Below are 17,743 nucleotides of genomic sequence, written 5' to 3'. Positions count from 1 at the left end.
CCAAAAAATCAGTTGCCCTCCTATACACAAAGGATAAAGAAGCAGAGAGGGAAATCAGAGAAACATAACCTTTCATGATAGCCACAAATAGCATAAAATACCTTGGGGTTACTCTTACCAAGGAAGTGAAAGACCTATTTGACAAGAACTTTAAATCCTTGAAGAAAGAAATTGAGGAGGATACCAGAAAATGGAAAGACCTCCCCTGCTCTTGGATTGGGAGAATCAACATAGTAAAAATGGCAATTCTACCAAAAGCAATCTATAGATTCAATGCAATCCCCATCAAAATCCCATCAAACTTCTTCACAGACCTTGAGAGAACAATAATCAAGTTTATATGGCAAAACGAAAAACCCAGGATAGCCAAAACAATCTTATACAATAAAGGAACTTCTGGAGACATTACCATCCCTGACTTCAAACTCTATAACAGAGCAACAGTATTGAAAACAGCTTGGTATTGGCATAAGAACAGAGAAGTAGACCTATGGAATCGAATAGAAGACCTGGATATTAACCCACAAACCTATGAACACCTAATTTTCGACAAGGGAGCTAAAGGTATACAAGGGAAGAAGGAAAGCATCTTTAACAAATGGTGCTGGCATAACTGGATGTCAACCTGTAGAAGAATGAAAGTAGATCCATATCTATCACCATGCACAAAACTAAAGTCCAAATGGATTAAAGACATCAACATTAATCTGTCCACTTTGAACCTGATAGAAGAGAAAGTAGGAAGTAGTCTACAAGATATAGGCACAGGAGGCCACTTCCTAAGCAGAACCCCAGTAGCACAGACAATAAGAGAAACAATGAATAAATGGGACCTCCTGAAACTGAGAAGCTTCTGTAAAGCAAAGGACACTGTCAGTAAGACAAAAAGGCTACCTTCTGACTGGGAGAAGATCTTCACCAACCCCTCATCAGACAAAGGCCTGATCTCCAAAATATACAAAGAACTCAAGAAACTAGACACTAAAACTCTAATTAACCCAATTAAAAAATGGGGTACTGAACTGAACAGAGAATTCACAACTGATGAACTTTGAATGGCCAGAAGACACTTAAGGACATGCTCAACCTCCTTAGCGATCAGGGAAATGCAAATCAAAACCACTTTGAGATACCATCTTACACCTGTCAGAATAGCTAAACTCAAAAACACCAATGATAGCCTATGCTGGAGAGGATGTGGAGTGAGGGGAACTCTCATCCATTGTTGGTGGGAATGCAAACTTGTGCAGCCACTGTGGAAATCAGTGTGGTGGTTTCTCAGGAAACTGGGAGTCAACCTCCCTCAGAACCCAGCAATCCCACTCTTGGGAATATACCCAAGAGATGCCCTAACATACTACAAAAGCATTTGTTCAACTATGTTCATAGCAGCACTATTTGTAATAGCCAGAACCTGGAAACAACCTAGGTGCCCTCAATAGAAGAATGGTTAAAAAAGGTGTGGAACATATACACATTAGAGTTTTACTCAGCGGTAAAAAACAATGACATCTTGAATTTTGCATGCAAATGGATGGAAATAGAAAACGCTTTACTGAGTGAGGTAAGCCAGACCCAAAAAGAGGAATATGGTATGTATTCACTCACAAGTGGATTCTAACCATAACTAACGGTCTTTGAGCCTATTATTCGTGATCCTAGAGAAGCTAAATAAGAAGGTGAACCTGATGAAAATCATGTAGCTATCCTACTGGAGATTGGAAATAGACAAGAGTGCCAGGTAACCTCGGGTGCATGGGGGGTGGGGTGGGGGGCTGTTGGAAGGGGAGAGGGTTAGAGAGAAGGGAGTAGGGGAGGAATGGGGAAAGATCGGGGGACTGGGATGGGGGGAAGGAGAATGGATAGTTATGGGATCAGGGAAGTATATACCTCAACTAAAGGAGTCATCTTAGGGTTTACAGGAGACTTGATTATATATGGGATCCCAGGTCCAAGGAGAGATCCCCAGATTGTTCTCTGGACAGAGGAGAGGGTGCCTGAACCGGCCTTGGCCCATAACCATACTGATGAACATTTTGCATATCACCATAGAACCCTCATCTGGCGATGGAGGGAGATGGAGGCAGAAACCCACGTCGGAACACTGGACCTAGCTCCCTAGGTCCAAATGAGAGGCAGAAGGAAGGAGAACGTGAACAAAGAAGGCAAGAGCAGAGGAAACCTTCATCTGACGTTGGATGGCGATACAGACGGAGACCCATATTGGAGCACCGGACTGAGTCCTCCACGGTCCAAATGAGGAGCAGAAGGATGAAGAAAATGAAAAAAGAAATCAGGACTGTGATGCGTGCCATCACCCACTGATACAAGGGGACTGATCTAATGAGAGTTCACCAAGGCCAGCTGGACTGGAACTGAACGAGCACGTGATCTAACCAGATTCTCTGAATGTGACCGGATTCTCTGGATGTGGCTGGCCCGGAGTCTTTCTGAAAAGCCATTGACAATGACACTGGGACATGTCTCCTCTGCATATATTGGATTTTTGGGATCCAGTCTGTTTGGATGCTCACCTTCCTGCACCTGGAGGGAGGGGGGAGAAACTTGAACTTTCCACAGGGCAGGAAACTCTGACTACTCTTAGGGATGGAGAGGGAGGAGGAGAGGGAGTGGGGGAAGTGGAAGTGGGAGGGTGTTGGGAGGAGGGGCGGAAATGGAAACTTTTATAATTTAATAAACTTTGGAAAAAAAAAAGAAGGTGAACCTGAAGAAAATCAGGTAGTTATCCTCCTGGATATTAGAAGTAGGCAAGATTGCCAGGCAAACTTGGGTGCACGGGGGTGGGGGGTGGGGGGATGGAAGTAAGGGGAGTTGGTTAGGGAGTGGGGAGAGGGGGAGGACTGGGGATGGCTTGGGGGAATGGGAGGGGGGAGGGTGGAAGGATGGTTATGGGAGCAGGGAAGTTTATATCTCAACTAAGGGAGTCATTTTAGGGTTTGCAAGAGACTTGATTCTGGAGGGGTTCCCAGGTCCAAGGAGAGGTCCCCAGATGGTACTCTGGGCAGCAGAGGAGAGGGTGTCTGAACTGGCCTTGGCCCATAACCATACTGATGAATATTTTGCATGCCACCACAGAACCTTCATATGGCGATGGATGGAGATAGAGAAAGAGACACATATTGGAACACTGGACTTGGCTCCCTAGGTCCAAATGAGAAACAGAGGGAGGGAGATTGTGAACAAGGAAAGCAAAATAAGAGGGGGCCTTCAACCGACGATGGATGGAGATAGAGACGGAGACCCACATTGGAGCACTGGAGGTCGGGACCGCGAGAGGTGCGTTCACCCACTGATACAAGGGGACTGGTCGGATGGGAGCTCACCAAGACCAGCTGGACTGGGACTCAACGAGCATGTGATCAAACCGGATTCTCTGAACGTAGCTGACATGGGGGCTGACTGAGCCCCCAAGATCCAAATGAAGACTGAGAAGCCATTGACAATGGCACTGGGTCTTGTTTCGTCTGCATGGACTGGCTTTTTGGGATCCTGGCCTGTTTGGATGCTCACCTTCCTGGACCCGGAGGGAGGGGGGAGGAACTTGGATTTCCCACAGGACAGGAAACCCTGACTGCTCTTGGGAATGGTGAGGGAGGAGGAGAGGGAGTGGGGGGAGCAGGAGGATATTGGGAGGAGGGGAGGAAGTGGAAAGAGTGTTTTCGCATACTTGAATAAACAAATCGGAAAAAAAAAGAAAGCGTAAAATGTAAAGCAGAAAAGCAAACTACCTGTGGTAGCTTGAATTATGATTGTGTCAATAGGTTCATATATTTGATTGTTTTGTTCCCTGTTGGTGAAACGGTTTGAGAAATATTACGAGGTGTATTTGTTGAAGAAGGTATGTCATTAGGGATGGGTTTTGAAGTTTCAAAAGTCCACAGAATTCTCTCTCTCTCTCTCTCTCTCTCTCTCTCTCTCTCTCTGTGTGTGTGATTGTTATTTCAACATGTAAGTCTTCAGCTTCTGCTTCAAAATCATGCCTGCATACTGTGCTCCCATCATGATGTCCATGGACTTTAACCCATGAGCTCCTAAATTAAAATTAAATGCTTTATTTTATATATATAAAAAAAGAATTTCTGAAGATATCACAATCCACGATCTCAAGCTCAACTACAGAGCTAAAGTAATAAAAACAGCATGGTTGTAGTATAAAAACAGACAGGTGGTCAATGGAATCTAAATGAAGACTCATGAATGAAGACACACCCATGGACACCTGATTTTTGACAAAGGAGTCAAAATTATATAACAGAAAAAAGAATCTTCAAAAAATGGTGTTAGTCTAACTAGATGTTGGCATGTAAAAGATTGCAAATAGATTCTTATCTATTGTCCTGCACAAAACTCAGGTCTAAGTACATCAAAGCCTTCACTATACATCTAGTTACACTGAGCCTATGGAAGAGAAATGGGAAATAATCTCAATGCATCGTCACAGGAGACAAGTTCCTGAACAGATCACCAGTAGGGCAGAATCTAAGATCGACAGTTAATAAATGGGGCCTCATGGAACTGAAAAGTTTCTGGAAGGCAAAGGGCAGCCTAGAGAATGGGAAAATATATTCAGCATCCCCACATCTGACAGAGGGCTGATCTTCCAAATATATAAAGAACTCAAGAAACTAGACATCAAAAGTCCAAATAAAACAATTGAAAAACAGTTTACAAATCTAAACAGAATTCTCAACAGAAGAATCTCAAATGGTAGAGATACACTTAAAGAAATATTTAAAATCCTTAGCCATAAGGGAAATGCAAATTAAAACAATTCTGAGATTCCACCTTCTATCTGTCAGAGTGGCTAAGATCAGAAACACAGGTGATAGCTCATGCAGGAGAGAATAAGGACCAAAGGGAACGCTCCTGTGTAATACTGGTGGTAGTGAAAACTTGTACAGCCACTTTGAAAATCAATATTGAAAGTTATTTTCCATATTGTTTCTCAGAAAATTGAGAATTAATCTACCTCAAGACCCAGCTATACCACTCTTGGGAATATATCCAAAGGATGCTCAATCATAACACAGGACACTTGCTCAACTATGTTCATAGCCAGAACCTGGAAAAAAAACATAGATGTCCTTCAACTGAAGAATGGGTAAAGAAAATATGGTACATTTACACAATGGAGCCTTACTCAGCTGTTAAAATCAATGACATCATGAAATTCAAGGCAAATGGATGGAAACAGAAAGTCTGCATGGGACTGACTTAGTCCCTCTACATATATGAAAATTGTGTTGCTTGATCTACTTGTGGACTCCTGACAGTGGGAGCAGGGATTGTCTCTGACTCCTCTAATGGCTTTTGGAACCCTATTCCTCAAACTGAGTTGCCTTGCCCAGCCCTACTATAAGGCGAGGTGCTTAGTTTTAGTACAACTTGATAAATCAGATATTTTTGATCTCCACAGGAAACCTGTTATTTTCTGAACAAAGGAGAAGTGTGCCCTGGGATAATGCTCTTGCACATTGCCAAGATTTGTCACTTGAATTGGTTTAATAAAATATTGATTAGCCAGTAGCCAGGCAGGAAATATCAGGGAGGGGTAATCAGATTAGGAGAATTATGGGAAGAGAATAGTAGAGTCTGGAGTCACAGTCAGTTGCAGAGGAATCAGGATGAGAATGATGCACTGAGAGAAGGTAGCAAGCCATGTGGCTAAACACAGGTAAGAATTATGTGCTAATTTAAGTGTAAGAGATAGTAATAAACCTGAGCTACCAGCCAAACATTTATAATTAATATAAACCTCCTGTGTGGTAATTTGGGAAGCAGCTGCAGAATGGGGCAGGACAGAAACTCACCTCCAATTACAAGAGTGGATGGGGTAGGGCAAAAGGCAGGTTGAGGGGAGGGACTGGGAAGAGATGAGGGAGGGGAAACTGCAGCTGCCCGTAAAAACAAACAAACAGGTAAGTAAGCAAAGTCATTAAAAAAAGAGCAATAGAAACCCTAACTAAGACAAATGCTAATATCATGCTTGATGGATTAGCTGAGATTGTATTGGAGAACTCTCATAAAATAAATATTTAATCTGATTTGGAAGTTTAGTAAAAGTGCAGAGAAGAAATGACTTCTGAAAACAAAAAAAAAAGACTCCAAAATTTGACCTATACTTCATGTCAGGCCAGATATTTTACTCCTTAGTGACTTTCTTGTACCCACTAGCCCTCTTCCTATTTCTACATATGTATTTCCTATACTATTTTTTCATACTCTTTCCTTAATCTATAACTTTAAAGTTATAAAAAGAAGGAAAGATACTTGTATCCAAGTACAAGAAAGTTTCTTGTATGCAGCAGAAGGATGGATTCTATTTTCATACCCAATCGGTTAGGTTATCTTTTTACAGGTGAATTGAGTCCATTTATATTAAGGAATAGTAATGACCAGTGACTGCTAGTTCCTTTTATTTTTGTTGTTGTTATTGGCATTGTGTGTGCTTTATCTTTCTTTAGGATTTGCTGCTGTGAGATCACCTACTGCCAGTGGTTTTGTGGATGTAGTTGATTTTCTTGGGTTTGAGTTTTCCTTCTAGTACTTTTAGTAGAGCTGAATTTGTAGATAGGTATTGTTTAAATCTGGTTTGGTCATGGCATATCTTGGTTTCTCCCTCTATGGTGATTGAAAGCTTTCCTGGGTATAGTAGTTTGGGCTGGCATCCATAGTCTCTTAGTTTCTGCATAAAGCCTGTCCACGGCCTTCTAGCTTTCATAATTTCCATTGAGAAGCTAAATGTAATTCTGATAGGTCTCCCCCTATAGGATACTTGGTCCTTTTCCTTTGAAGCTTTTAATATTATTTCTTTATTCTATATGGTTAGTGTTTTGATTATTATGTGAAAAGGAGATGTTTTATTTGCTTCAGTTTATTTGATGTTCTGGAAGCTTCTTGTACTTTCATATGCATGTCCTTCTTTAGATTTGGAAAATTTTCTTCTATGATTTTGTTGAATATATTTTCTGTGCCTTTCAGTTGAATTATTTCTTCTATCCCTATTATTCTTAAGTCTGCTCTTTCCACAGTGTCCTAGATTTCCTGGATATTTTATGTTAAGAATTTATTGCACTTAACAGTATCTTTGACCAATGAATCTATTTCTTCTATTGTATCTTCATTGCCTGAGATTCTGTCTTCCATCTCTTGTATTCTTTTATTTATGCTTGTATTTATGGTTCTTGACTATTTACTCAAATTTTCCACTTCCAGAAATCCCTCAGTTTGTGTTTTTATATTGTCTTCATTTCAGTTTTGAAGTCTTCTTTCATGTGTTTGATTGCTTTTTCTTGATTTTCTTTAAGGAATTTGTTGATTTCTTCCAATTTTTTTTTTGTTTACTTTTCCTCCACTTCTTTAAGGGAATTTTTCATTTCCTTTCCAAGGCCTCAATCATCATCATTAAGTTATGTTTAAGGTCGCTTTCCTCTGCTTCACCTGCATTGGGATGTTTGGGCTTGGTGCTGCAGAACCACTAGTTTCTGGTGGTGCCATATTGCTCTTTAAGTTGTTGAGTGTATTCTTACCTTGTCTACCCATATCTTCCTTCAATTGGTATAGGTGAAGTCTGTGCTTCAAGGGGTACCTCTTCCTCCCATCTGTGTAGTTGGGGACTGTGGCTCCATTGACTGCTCCTTCAGGTGCAGGCAGAACAGATCCTCTGGTGATTACTATTCTAGGCGCAGGCAGGCCCAAAGATCAGATGGTCACTCCTCAAGGAACAGGTGGGGTCAAAGCTTTCAGAGTCAGGTGGGGCAAACATTAACATGTATAGAGAATGGCAGGAATGCGGGCTGGGACACAGGTGCTCTTGCACAGAGGAATGTCTTTCTTTCTTTCCTTTTTTCATTTATTTCTACATTTTTCTCTGCTTTCCTCCCTACCTCTCCCCTCCCCTTCAATCTTCTCCCAAGCTCCCCATACTCCCAATTTCCTCAGGAGATCTTGTCGTTTTCTACCTCCCATGTAGATTAGATCTATGTAAGTCTCTCTTAGTGTCCTCATTGTTTTCTAAGTTCTCTGGGATTGTGATTTTTGGGCTGGTTTTCTTTATGTTTATAAAAAACCACTTATGAGTGAGTACATGTGATAATTGCCTTTCTGGGTCTGGGTTACCTCACTCAAAATGATGTTTTCTAGCTTCATCCATTGACCTGCACAATTCAAGATGTCATTTTTTTTCTGCTGTGTAGTACTCCATTGTGTAAATATACCACATTTTCCTTATCCATCTTCGGTTGAGGGGCATTAGGTTGTTTTCAGGTTCTGGCTCTGACAAACAATGCTGCTATGAACATAGTTGAACACATGTCTTTGTGGCACGATTGAGCATCCTTTGGATATATACCCAAAAATGGTATTACTGGGTCTTGAGGAACTTCTTACAATAGCTTTTGGAAGTTACTCCTAGGGTTTGCTCGTAGTTCCAGGTGCTTGACCACTTGCTCTTAGTAGTCGCTCAGTCCTCTGACACTCTTGGTGGCCTCTCAGTGGTTGGAAGGATGAGAAAGTCAGCCAGAGGAACAGATGCAGAAGGGTATTGAAGTGTGAGAAGTCACAAAGGTTCTGTGCTCTCTCTGGGCCTTCTGCCCTCCCTCATCTCCCTGGCTCTAGAAACTCCCAGGATGCAGTTCAAAAAGGCTAGCTGTGAGTGGATAATCCAAGAATCTAGTAGTTGCTCAGTTTCATGAGACTGGACGTCTCAGCCCGTCTTCTGTATATGCTAGGATCCAGAAGAAATGCCTTGTGAAGGACTGGATGTGCTCTCCACCAATGCTGAGTCCAAAGGGGCAATTCTGCACCTCAGACTGCATCTCCAGGCTGTATCTGTCTCCACCAAACCTAAGACTGTCCAAATCTGGCTTTAAAAGGCATCCCAACATAGTAGTCGTTACCAAACAATCCCAACTAGAACATGAGAAGTAAAACAATTAAGTTTGGATGCCTTTATTCTAAAAATTAAGATAGTGGAATTTTGGAAAACAAACAAACAAATTTTTGTTTCCTAAAATGATAGCTGCTAATAATTTTTATTGCCATTTGATTCAATTATTCACTCGCAAAATTTGCAGTATACAGTAAGTCAGTGCCACTAATTTTGTTGATGCCCCATACCAAGGTAACTGGGTACCGTGATACACATTAAAGGCTGTGACATGTAGAATTCGGCAGGGAAAGCCTGCAAGCTAGCCTCTTCATCAGACACAGTGCTGATATTGATAATGATAAAAACATTACGAGTGGTCTGTTCACAGAAACAGCAGAGATTGACATTAGGTGTGTAGAGGCCTGGAGGTAGATTCCTGTTAGACTGGGTCGGCTACAGATAATCCCAATTCTCTTATTTATTCACCTCCAAGTCACAGGAGCACTAACATTTCTACACTTCGGAGATTTTACTCATTACACGTCCATTCACAAACTTGATCAATACATTCTCTTTTAGTATCATACCTCAAATCAAGAACTCTAGTCCTTTAAAAACTTTCATTTTAATTCCGACTGCTATATTTAAGATAAATTTTTCTAAGTAGACAGGTGAAACTTAGAAAAATGTCTTTGTGAATTTTAATTTAAATGTACCGAATGTAACACAGTAGTACATAAGATGCCATTTCTTGACATTTAAGGATTTGATTTTTACACAAATGTAAAATCATGACCACCATGATTAAGAAAATAGCTATAGTAACTATAATTCTAATAATATTAAATTGAAAAGATAATTTCCCTCTTATGTAGGAAAAGTTGTATCCATATTTTTCAATACTTCCCCGTTTTTCATTTCATATATATGCATGTGTTGTGTGTGAGACAAGTCGCAAGGTTGACATATCTTCCTTAATTGCTTTTACCTTATTCTTTGGAGTAGAGTCTCCCAATCACAGTTGGACAACATGTCCAGTTTTGCTAGTCAGCTTGCTTCATGATCCAGTTGTCATATGGCTATGCCTTCGAAGGCTTGAATTATAGTTAAGCAGCCAGTCCAGCCAATATTTATGTGGGTACTGGAGATCCAAACTCTGATACTTCTGGTTTCTTATCAACTGAGCCATTTCCCTGGCCCCTAATCTCTCCCTCTCCACTGTGTGTGTGTGTGTGTGTGTGTGTGTGTGTGTGTGTGTGTGTGTGTGTGTGTGAGTGTGTGCATGCCATAGCCCAAGTGTGAAAGTCAGAGGACAGCTTCTGGTGTTGTCATCACCTATAAGACAGGGTCTCACTTACTCACTGTTGTGTGAGAGTCATCAACTTCTGGGGATTTTCCTGTCTCCACTTCATATCTCTCCATAGGAGTGCAGAGATTATATTCACATGTATTACTGTACCTGGCTTTATTCCCTACTGCAATCCCTCGAGGTGGTTTCTCTATGTAGACTTGACTGTCCTCGAAGTCAGAGACCCACCTGATTCTGCCTCCTGAGTGCTGGGATTTAAAGTGTGTGCCGCGACTGCTGCCACAGCATCTGACTTTAAGTTGGTTCTCAGCAGCCTAAACAGGTTGTCAAGCTTACAAGGAAAATCAGTTTACTCATTAAGCCATTTCTTCAGTCCTACGTGTCCATAAGTTAAAGTGTCAAAAAGCTTAAATAGTTTTTTAAAGATAAATTTTTTAAACTTATGTGCACATATCTATAGAAGCATGTCAGGTGTATAGAGGCCTGAACAGATGTGTGGAACAGGTGTGTAGGACAAGTATGTAGAGGCCTGAACAGAGTCATGAACAGATTTCATATAATATCTTTCAAATCTCTATGAACTGTTTTTGCAGAAAAGGAAGTTGAACATTAAATCTACGTAATTGCAAAGTTCCCTAAAGAATTAACAGAAATTTAAACAGCAAAATTGGAAGACTCAGATGTCCCAATCATTTAACATACTAAAAACAACAGCAATAAAGAAGCATGGGAATGGCTTAAGGATAAGAATAGGATATACAGACCAATGGAATAGATCTGAGATTCTCAGATTCAGACAACCTATAGTAGCCAATTGTCAACAGAAGTGGCAAAAGCCTTCAACTGGCAATACTTTAACTCTTGAACATATATGTCAGCTTAATAATCAATGTAAGGGCTTTCTATAAAATGATTGCAAGTCATAAGTGATAAGGGTTTCATATCCAGTCTATATTACTCTTACAGCTAAAACATATAAAGATAGTCCAATTAAAAATGGTCAAAGGACTTGGGAAAACACATTAGAAGTTAGTAAAATTATATGTGGGATGGGGAAAAGGGTTTGTGTTGTCTGTCTTTTTTTATTTTAAAAAAGTTAATGTTACTATAAAGCTTCAAAGCACATGAGCGGCTAGGCCTCAACCCCCAGACTTGGGTCATAATGGCAGTTTCAAGCACCATGACATGGGAGATTGGCCGGGCCCTGTCCTATAGAAACAAACAAACAAACAGAACAAAAAAGCCCAATATCAGGTCACAAAATCCATCCTATCCTGAACAGTTCTTGCCAGCCCAAAGAAATCCTCTATAAAGCCTATCTCCTGCTCAGTTCTTTGCAGCTGCTTCTCAGTCAAGGCAGCCACCTTCTTGGGTCTCTCCTAAGAAGTCTTTTTTGTAAGGTGTGACCTGTGGCATTTTGGCTCCTGACTGCCAGGATATCTTACCTATCAGAGCTGTAACACTTTATACTTCCTGAAAGTCTTAAACCCTGATTCTAATGTGTTATGTAATCAGCTAGGATATTATTATGATCATCAGCTAACTAAATCTTTTAACTTTGCTTATGCTGAAAAAAAGCACATAACACTTGAGAAATAAGAAAAGTCTCAAATACCAATCCTTTAATCATAGGAGCTCTTTAAAAATACAGGCTTAAACAGGTGAAATATTAAAAATAAATTAAATTCCAAGAATCTAATAAAACAAATTTTGCTTCTTTTTTTCCCTCTGGGGGTACCAAGGACTGAACCTAGAGCCCCATGGGTGCTAAGCACATGCTCTAAGGCTCTGTCCTTTTATAGCCAAGGATTTGTTTTAGACCAAGTTAATATATACTTTATCATTTACTAATTTAATTTTGAGAAAAGACAACTTTTATCAAATAGAACAAGAGAAAAAATAATTAAAATAGAGAAAAGGATCAGTTTTTTATGAACCTACAAGAACACTCAATAATTTTTAAACATAAAAAAGTTAAAAATCAGCCAAAAAAGTCTACATGTGTATACACACACAGTATCTGTTTATTGATGATACAAAACTATAAATACTTCATGCAATACAATCAGATTTTAGTTAAGTGTTTATACTAATATGAAAAAAAGGCAAAACTGATTTTATGAAAGTCAGGTTTGATAACACTTAAGTTGTACTGAGGAAAAACAGTAAGTGGGATGCAAAGAACAGTTCATAACATGGAGAGTACAAGCCGCGAGGAGAAGCTCAAACACCATCCTGCCAGGCAGAACCGCAAGACAACCTGAAATTGGACACTGATCCTTCAAGATCTAGAAAGCTTCCATACAGATTAGCATGTTACAATCATTTTAAATTAGATACAAATAAAGCCATCATCAAGACTAGCTTCTAAGCTTTTTAAAAATTAAAAACATCTATAGGAATAAAAACTTTTAGGTCATTTTTTAAAATTAAAAATACTTATAGAAATAAGAACTTTCAAAGCTCTACATATCCTTTCTTGAGGATCAGTACGAATTTCTTTTGTTTACAGAGATATCTAAGATCAGCTTTAAATGGGTTTTGCCAATGCATTATCTACCTAACATACTGTAGGTCCCATGAATATGAGTAAAATCAGTGACAAATATTAACATGATAATGATAAAACCATATAAATTTAAATCTTTTATTAGACAAATACAATAATTTATAACTATAAAGATAACTTCCTAATGTGTCCCTGGCTCATGATCTAGGTCATATATGCTAAAATTTTCTTGCAACTTTAACTAGATATGTAAAGCATGTGTAAAGAATGCAAATACAAAATTTAAAAAAGGACCTTAAAAGGTTATTATTTTTTAGTATTACAGCTATTTTACCATTATGAGATAATTGATTGTCAAACAAACATAATAAAATTGAGATTCATAACAAGCAATTACAAATACATTTGGGAAAAATGTTACATTATTATATTAGTCTGTTAATTTTCAATGAGTGTCAACTTCTATAGACATGTCAAAGATAGCATCAAAAGAACAGAAAATATCAATTAATGTTTGGTTACATGAAGATGACAGCATTCATGACACATAAATGGACCTACAGTAATAGCACTGCAGAAGCTAATAATGCTTTAAGCAAAATTGGAAACCATGGATACCATGCAGTTTTACTGAACTCACCTGACAGAGGTGTAAAACCATTCTCTAGGATCAGAGACGCATGCATGAAAGTAAGAATATGATTGCAAGTAACAGACTTAACAAAATAAAAATATAACACTAAACTTCAAAATGACAAAAATGATCACATGATGGGACTACTGGGGTAAAAATACTTTTATGTGTCTTACCTCTCTTTTTGCCAACAGCACATTAGGAACAATGTGTGGTAGGCAGCGTCCCAGCATTAACATAACACTTTTTTCACTGTCTGCAATCCTAGACACCTAGAAAACCAAACAGTTTAATGATGATTGTGGATGACTTCTGTGTGTAAAGTGTGTAAATGTCTATACTCTGGATCTTCTCTCCTCTGATGAAAAAACAAGCTCCAGCATTATAACTCACACTGATAATAACAACACTGCCCCAGACATCGTCATTTCTGTGGGGCACTCATGGAGCAAAAGATGCTAGTAAAAGGGGTAGAGTTATTCATTTAATGTTTATGATGCTGGGGTTAACACACACTAAGAAAACGCTTCTCTACTAAGTGTAGTGAGGGGCTGCAGAGCAGGCCTGCTTTTCATCCTGCCCAGCTCCTGCATGGCTAGCTTAGCCCCAGAAATAACAACACACAAATTGTATTCATTTAAGCACTGCCTGGCCCATTATCTCTAGAGAGTTAGTTACTGGCTAACTCTCACATCTTGATTAACCCATTTCTAATAATCTGTAGCACCACGAGGTGGTGGCTTACCGGAAAAGATTCAGCATGTCTGACCTGGTGGCTGGCTCCATGGCTTCTGCCTCATAGCCCTCTTCCCAGCATTCTGTTCTGTTTACTCCGCCTACCTAATTTTCTGTCCTATCAAAGGGCCAAGGCAGTCTCTTTATTGACCAATGAAAATAACACAATAGACAGATAACCCTCCTCCATCATTTCCCCTTTTTCTGTTTAAAGAAAACAGAAAGGCTTTCATTTTAACATAGTGAAATTACACACAACAACACAGTTATCAAGCTACACATGTAGCCGCTAAGGACAACACAAAACGTTATCTATCCTAGCAGCTAGGGATGTAGCACAGTAGGCTAACTATGGTGGTAAACAATGAACTTAACATTATAAATTAGCTCATAGAGAGGATTTCTCGTTTTGACTGTACGCAACACACAAAAGTGGCATCTGTAAGACAAATGTCCATAATCCTGACTCAGTGGATTCTTGTACCGTCGTATCTAATGTGTATAAACATGGATAATTCTACTTGCTGAGAAAAATATTTATTTAAAAGATAAAATAAAATGTCAATTAAAAAAAAATAGGGGTGAGACCCGGAGGCATACTTTTCTCAGTTCTGGGAAGAAAGGGTAGCCCAGAAATGGGCCTTCCTCAATGACTACTGGTTTGTTTGCTTTTTCCTTAAAAAGATCCCTAGAAGCCTGCAACCATGCCAGGGCAACAGTTGTATTGAACTGCATCAAGAAAGGCCTGAGAAAGCTGACCTGATTTTATAATGAAGTTTCCCAGACTGCAAGTGAACCAACAACCAACTACCTTCCTTACTGCTGAAATTTTTAGGCACTATTTCTTAAAGAATTACTATAAATAATAGGTTTTCAACTGAAATGCAATCTTAGCATAAACATCTTTGTATGAAACACTATAAAAAACAAACGCCACTAGAGATGTTTTATGGAAGCTGTGATATATACTCACCTCTGATCCTAAACGACTATCTGCAGACATTCGACAAAAAGAGAGTAGTGCTTGGTGGAAAGCAGGCGACAATTTCCTGCAAGAAAATGGTGGAAAAAAGAAGACAGGACTCAAGAATTGCACTGCTAGCTCAGAAGGAAGCAAGCTGCAAATTGTGTGCAGAAAGCCTCATCCCAACACTAATCCTACCACATAAATGTTGCCCAATTTTTCAGCCATCAGACTTGATGGGTAGAGAGAGCACAGACAAGTGAAGAACACTGCTCATCACCAATAGCCTGACGCCAAATAGATGAATGGCCCTTATATGTTAGTGCTCAAGCACTAAGTGCTACAGTGATCAGTAATGAGAGAAAATATCTCCACCCTCCAATTTTTATGTCTTCAGAAAGGCTGACAAAGGTTGAACAAGAAACAAAGCCAAAAAGACATTACAGTTGTGGCAATATATTCAGTTTAACCTACATAAAAACTACTAGAGAAAGGAAAGTTTGTTGAACATTCCTGATATAATTTAAGAGAAAAACATTGGAGGAACAACAGAAAATATCAGCTTACTTTTATATTTAATAAGAAAGGTCAAGTCTATCTTGCTCTCTAAAACATTGTGTCCATGTAATAGTACTCATAAAGTTGACTACGAGCTGATTGTGTGCTCCATCTACAAAGACAAGACTAATACCAAAAACTCACCAAAAGCATACTTAGTTGGCACCAAGTTGTATCCAAAAATTTCCATGACTGTAGAGTTAGAGAGATGTGCCAAGGCTTGTACCTTTTGCTCTTTCAGGTACTGCCTACATTCTCTTAACGAATGGGGTCACAATCTGTTCTCTTGTTTAAACTAGATACCACAAACCAGCCTTTCTCTTATCCCCAGTGGATTCATTCCTTTCTCTTCACTTCAAATCCAATGAACCCTCCACTTTTTAGGTATCTTGTAAATCTCTTCCTTGTGTTTTCATTCCTAATGTTCTTTACCCACTCAGCCTCTGATTTCTTTACCTAGTCAACTCTCACTTAGCTTCAAGTCTTAGATTACATGACATTTCTTCAGTGAAACCTTTCTACTTGATAGCTAGGTTGGGTGCTTTGATTACGTGTTCCCAAAGCAAGACCCATTCATTGTCTTATTTTTCATACTTTAGTTTAATTGCTTCTCTCTCTCTCTCTCTCTCTCTCTCTCTCTCTCTCTCTCTCTCTCTCACCATAACATTTGTGCATGAAAGGATTACAGTGTCTCACTCACCAGAGTATTCTTAGTAGCACTGCCTGGCATACAGGTATTGAGTGAATATAACCACATCTAACTTTGGAGTATAAAAGAACTATACAGATGCTCTTATCTGGGAGGACTTTAAGTGCTCCTACTACTGAGGAGCACTTACATACATTTCCACAACATACATTTCCATATTTTATATCATCCACATTAGAACAAACACACTTTGAGGATTGTACACCTTATTCCAATTCTATGAGCTTCATATATACAAAGATAACAATTATATCTAACAAGTACAGAAGGTTGTGATTCATGAATGAAAATTTTTCTTACACAAACAAATACAGTACTTCTCAATGATAAAGAGAACCTGTAAGTCTAAAGCAAATTAGCCATGCTGTAAGAATTTCATCCTAACGTTGGGGATACTGTGCTTGTTTCTAACAAGAATCGTATTATAGCCGAAAGTACACTGTAAGATTAGATGAGTTAGTATACACCAAGCACAAACACATGAGATAAAAATAGTAAATAGTTCCTTCTTAAAAGTATGTTTTTTTTAAAGTTACAATTGAAAATATTGAAAATATATACTTTGTTCTTACTACTAGATAGTTTGAGCACACAGGACAGTAATCATGGTTTACCAATTTTTTTACTTCCTTATTTTTAAATACTGCAACCCAGCACAAATAAAAGAATTAAGAGAATATTAATGGCATCCTTTAGTAAAGATACAGAAACAAAACGATTTTATATTGCTCTCTCACAGTACAGGCAACTGTGCAGCACTAACCTCTGAGTGTGATAACACAAGGAAGGTAAGAGACATGGAGGGAAAGGCCAAGAGCGTAGAGCTATTTATTACTTATTATATTATTTACATATTATTTATTAGAGGTTACTTATGGCCGTAAGACCTTAGTGAAGATAGGCTTTGTCAATTTATGTTTTTCTTATCGTTGACATAATTTAATAATTATTTGTCCCATTTTGTGACATGTATTCTGCCTATGAGCTAAGTCATCCTAAATGTATGAATTTGTAACTCTGCAAAAGGCATTCATCAAATATAAACTGAAGTTTTTCCAGCCCTACAAGCACAAATAATCAAAGACACATTTCAAAGTATGGCGTCACACTAACCTATTGGGTTGATCGAAATGGACCACAGTTTTACTCGGTACAGAAGAAAGTGGCATTTCTTCTCTTTCCTTCCTGGGGAAAGAACCTGTGGAATTCTCTTTAGGAGTAGAGGAATCAGGTCCACCTAGTGTTTCAAGATGACCATCCTTGTTTTTATCCTGGTCTGAACTATTTACAACTGGGCTCCGTCTACTGTCTTCAGAATCTCTGTGGGAAGGCTGAACAGAATCACCAACTGCAGGGGTGGTAAAGTGCTCAGTTTTGAGGATGTCCATCTCACTGAAGAAAGAAAATTCCCGGAGAGCAATTTCAGTTTTGAAAG

At 39.0% G+C, this 17,743-nt stretch overlaps 1 protein-coding gene across 7 annotated transcripts in view; it reads right to left on the bottom strand.

The window, feature by feature from the left end:
• Positions 1 to 17,743, bottom strand: part of Relch (RAB11 binding and LisH domain, coiled-coil and HEAT repeat containing) — a 94,346-nt gene that overhangs the window by 50,740 nt on the left and 25,863 nt on the right. For all 7 annotated transcript variants that reach the window (XR_007234006.3, XM_048443853.3, XM_048443854.3 and 4 more), the window contains 3 exons: positions 17,422 to 17,700; positions 15,051 to 15,126; positions 13,519 to 13,614 (listed from right to left, as the gene is read on the bottom strand). Coding sequence is in view for 6 of the 7 variants with exons in the window: in XM_048443853.3 (XP_048299810.3) it covers positions 13,519 to 13,614; positions 15,051 to 15,126; positions 17,422 to 17,700 (451 nt within the window). In the remaining variant the exon portion in view is untranslated. The remainder of the gene's footprint in view (positions 1 to 13,518; positions 13,615 to 15,050; positions 15,127 to 17,421; positions 17,701 to 17,743) is intronic.

Source organism: Myodes glareolus, chromosome 5, assembly GCF_982192425.1.
Source record: "Myodes glareolus chromosome 5, mMyoGla1.1, whole genome shotgun sequence".
NCBI classification, from domain to species: domain Eukaryota; kingdom Metazoa; phylum Chordata; class Mammalia; order Rodentia; family Cricetidae; genus Myodes; species Myodes glareolus.
Note: the sequence above shows the minus strand (reverse complement) of the source record. Positions and strands in the feature narration are given on the sequence as shown.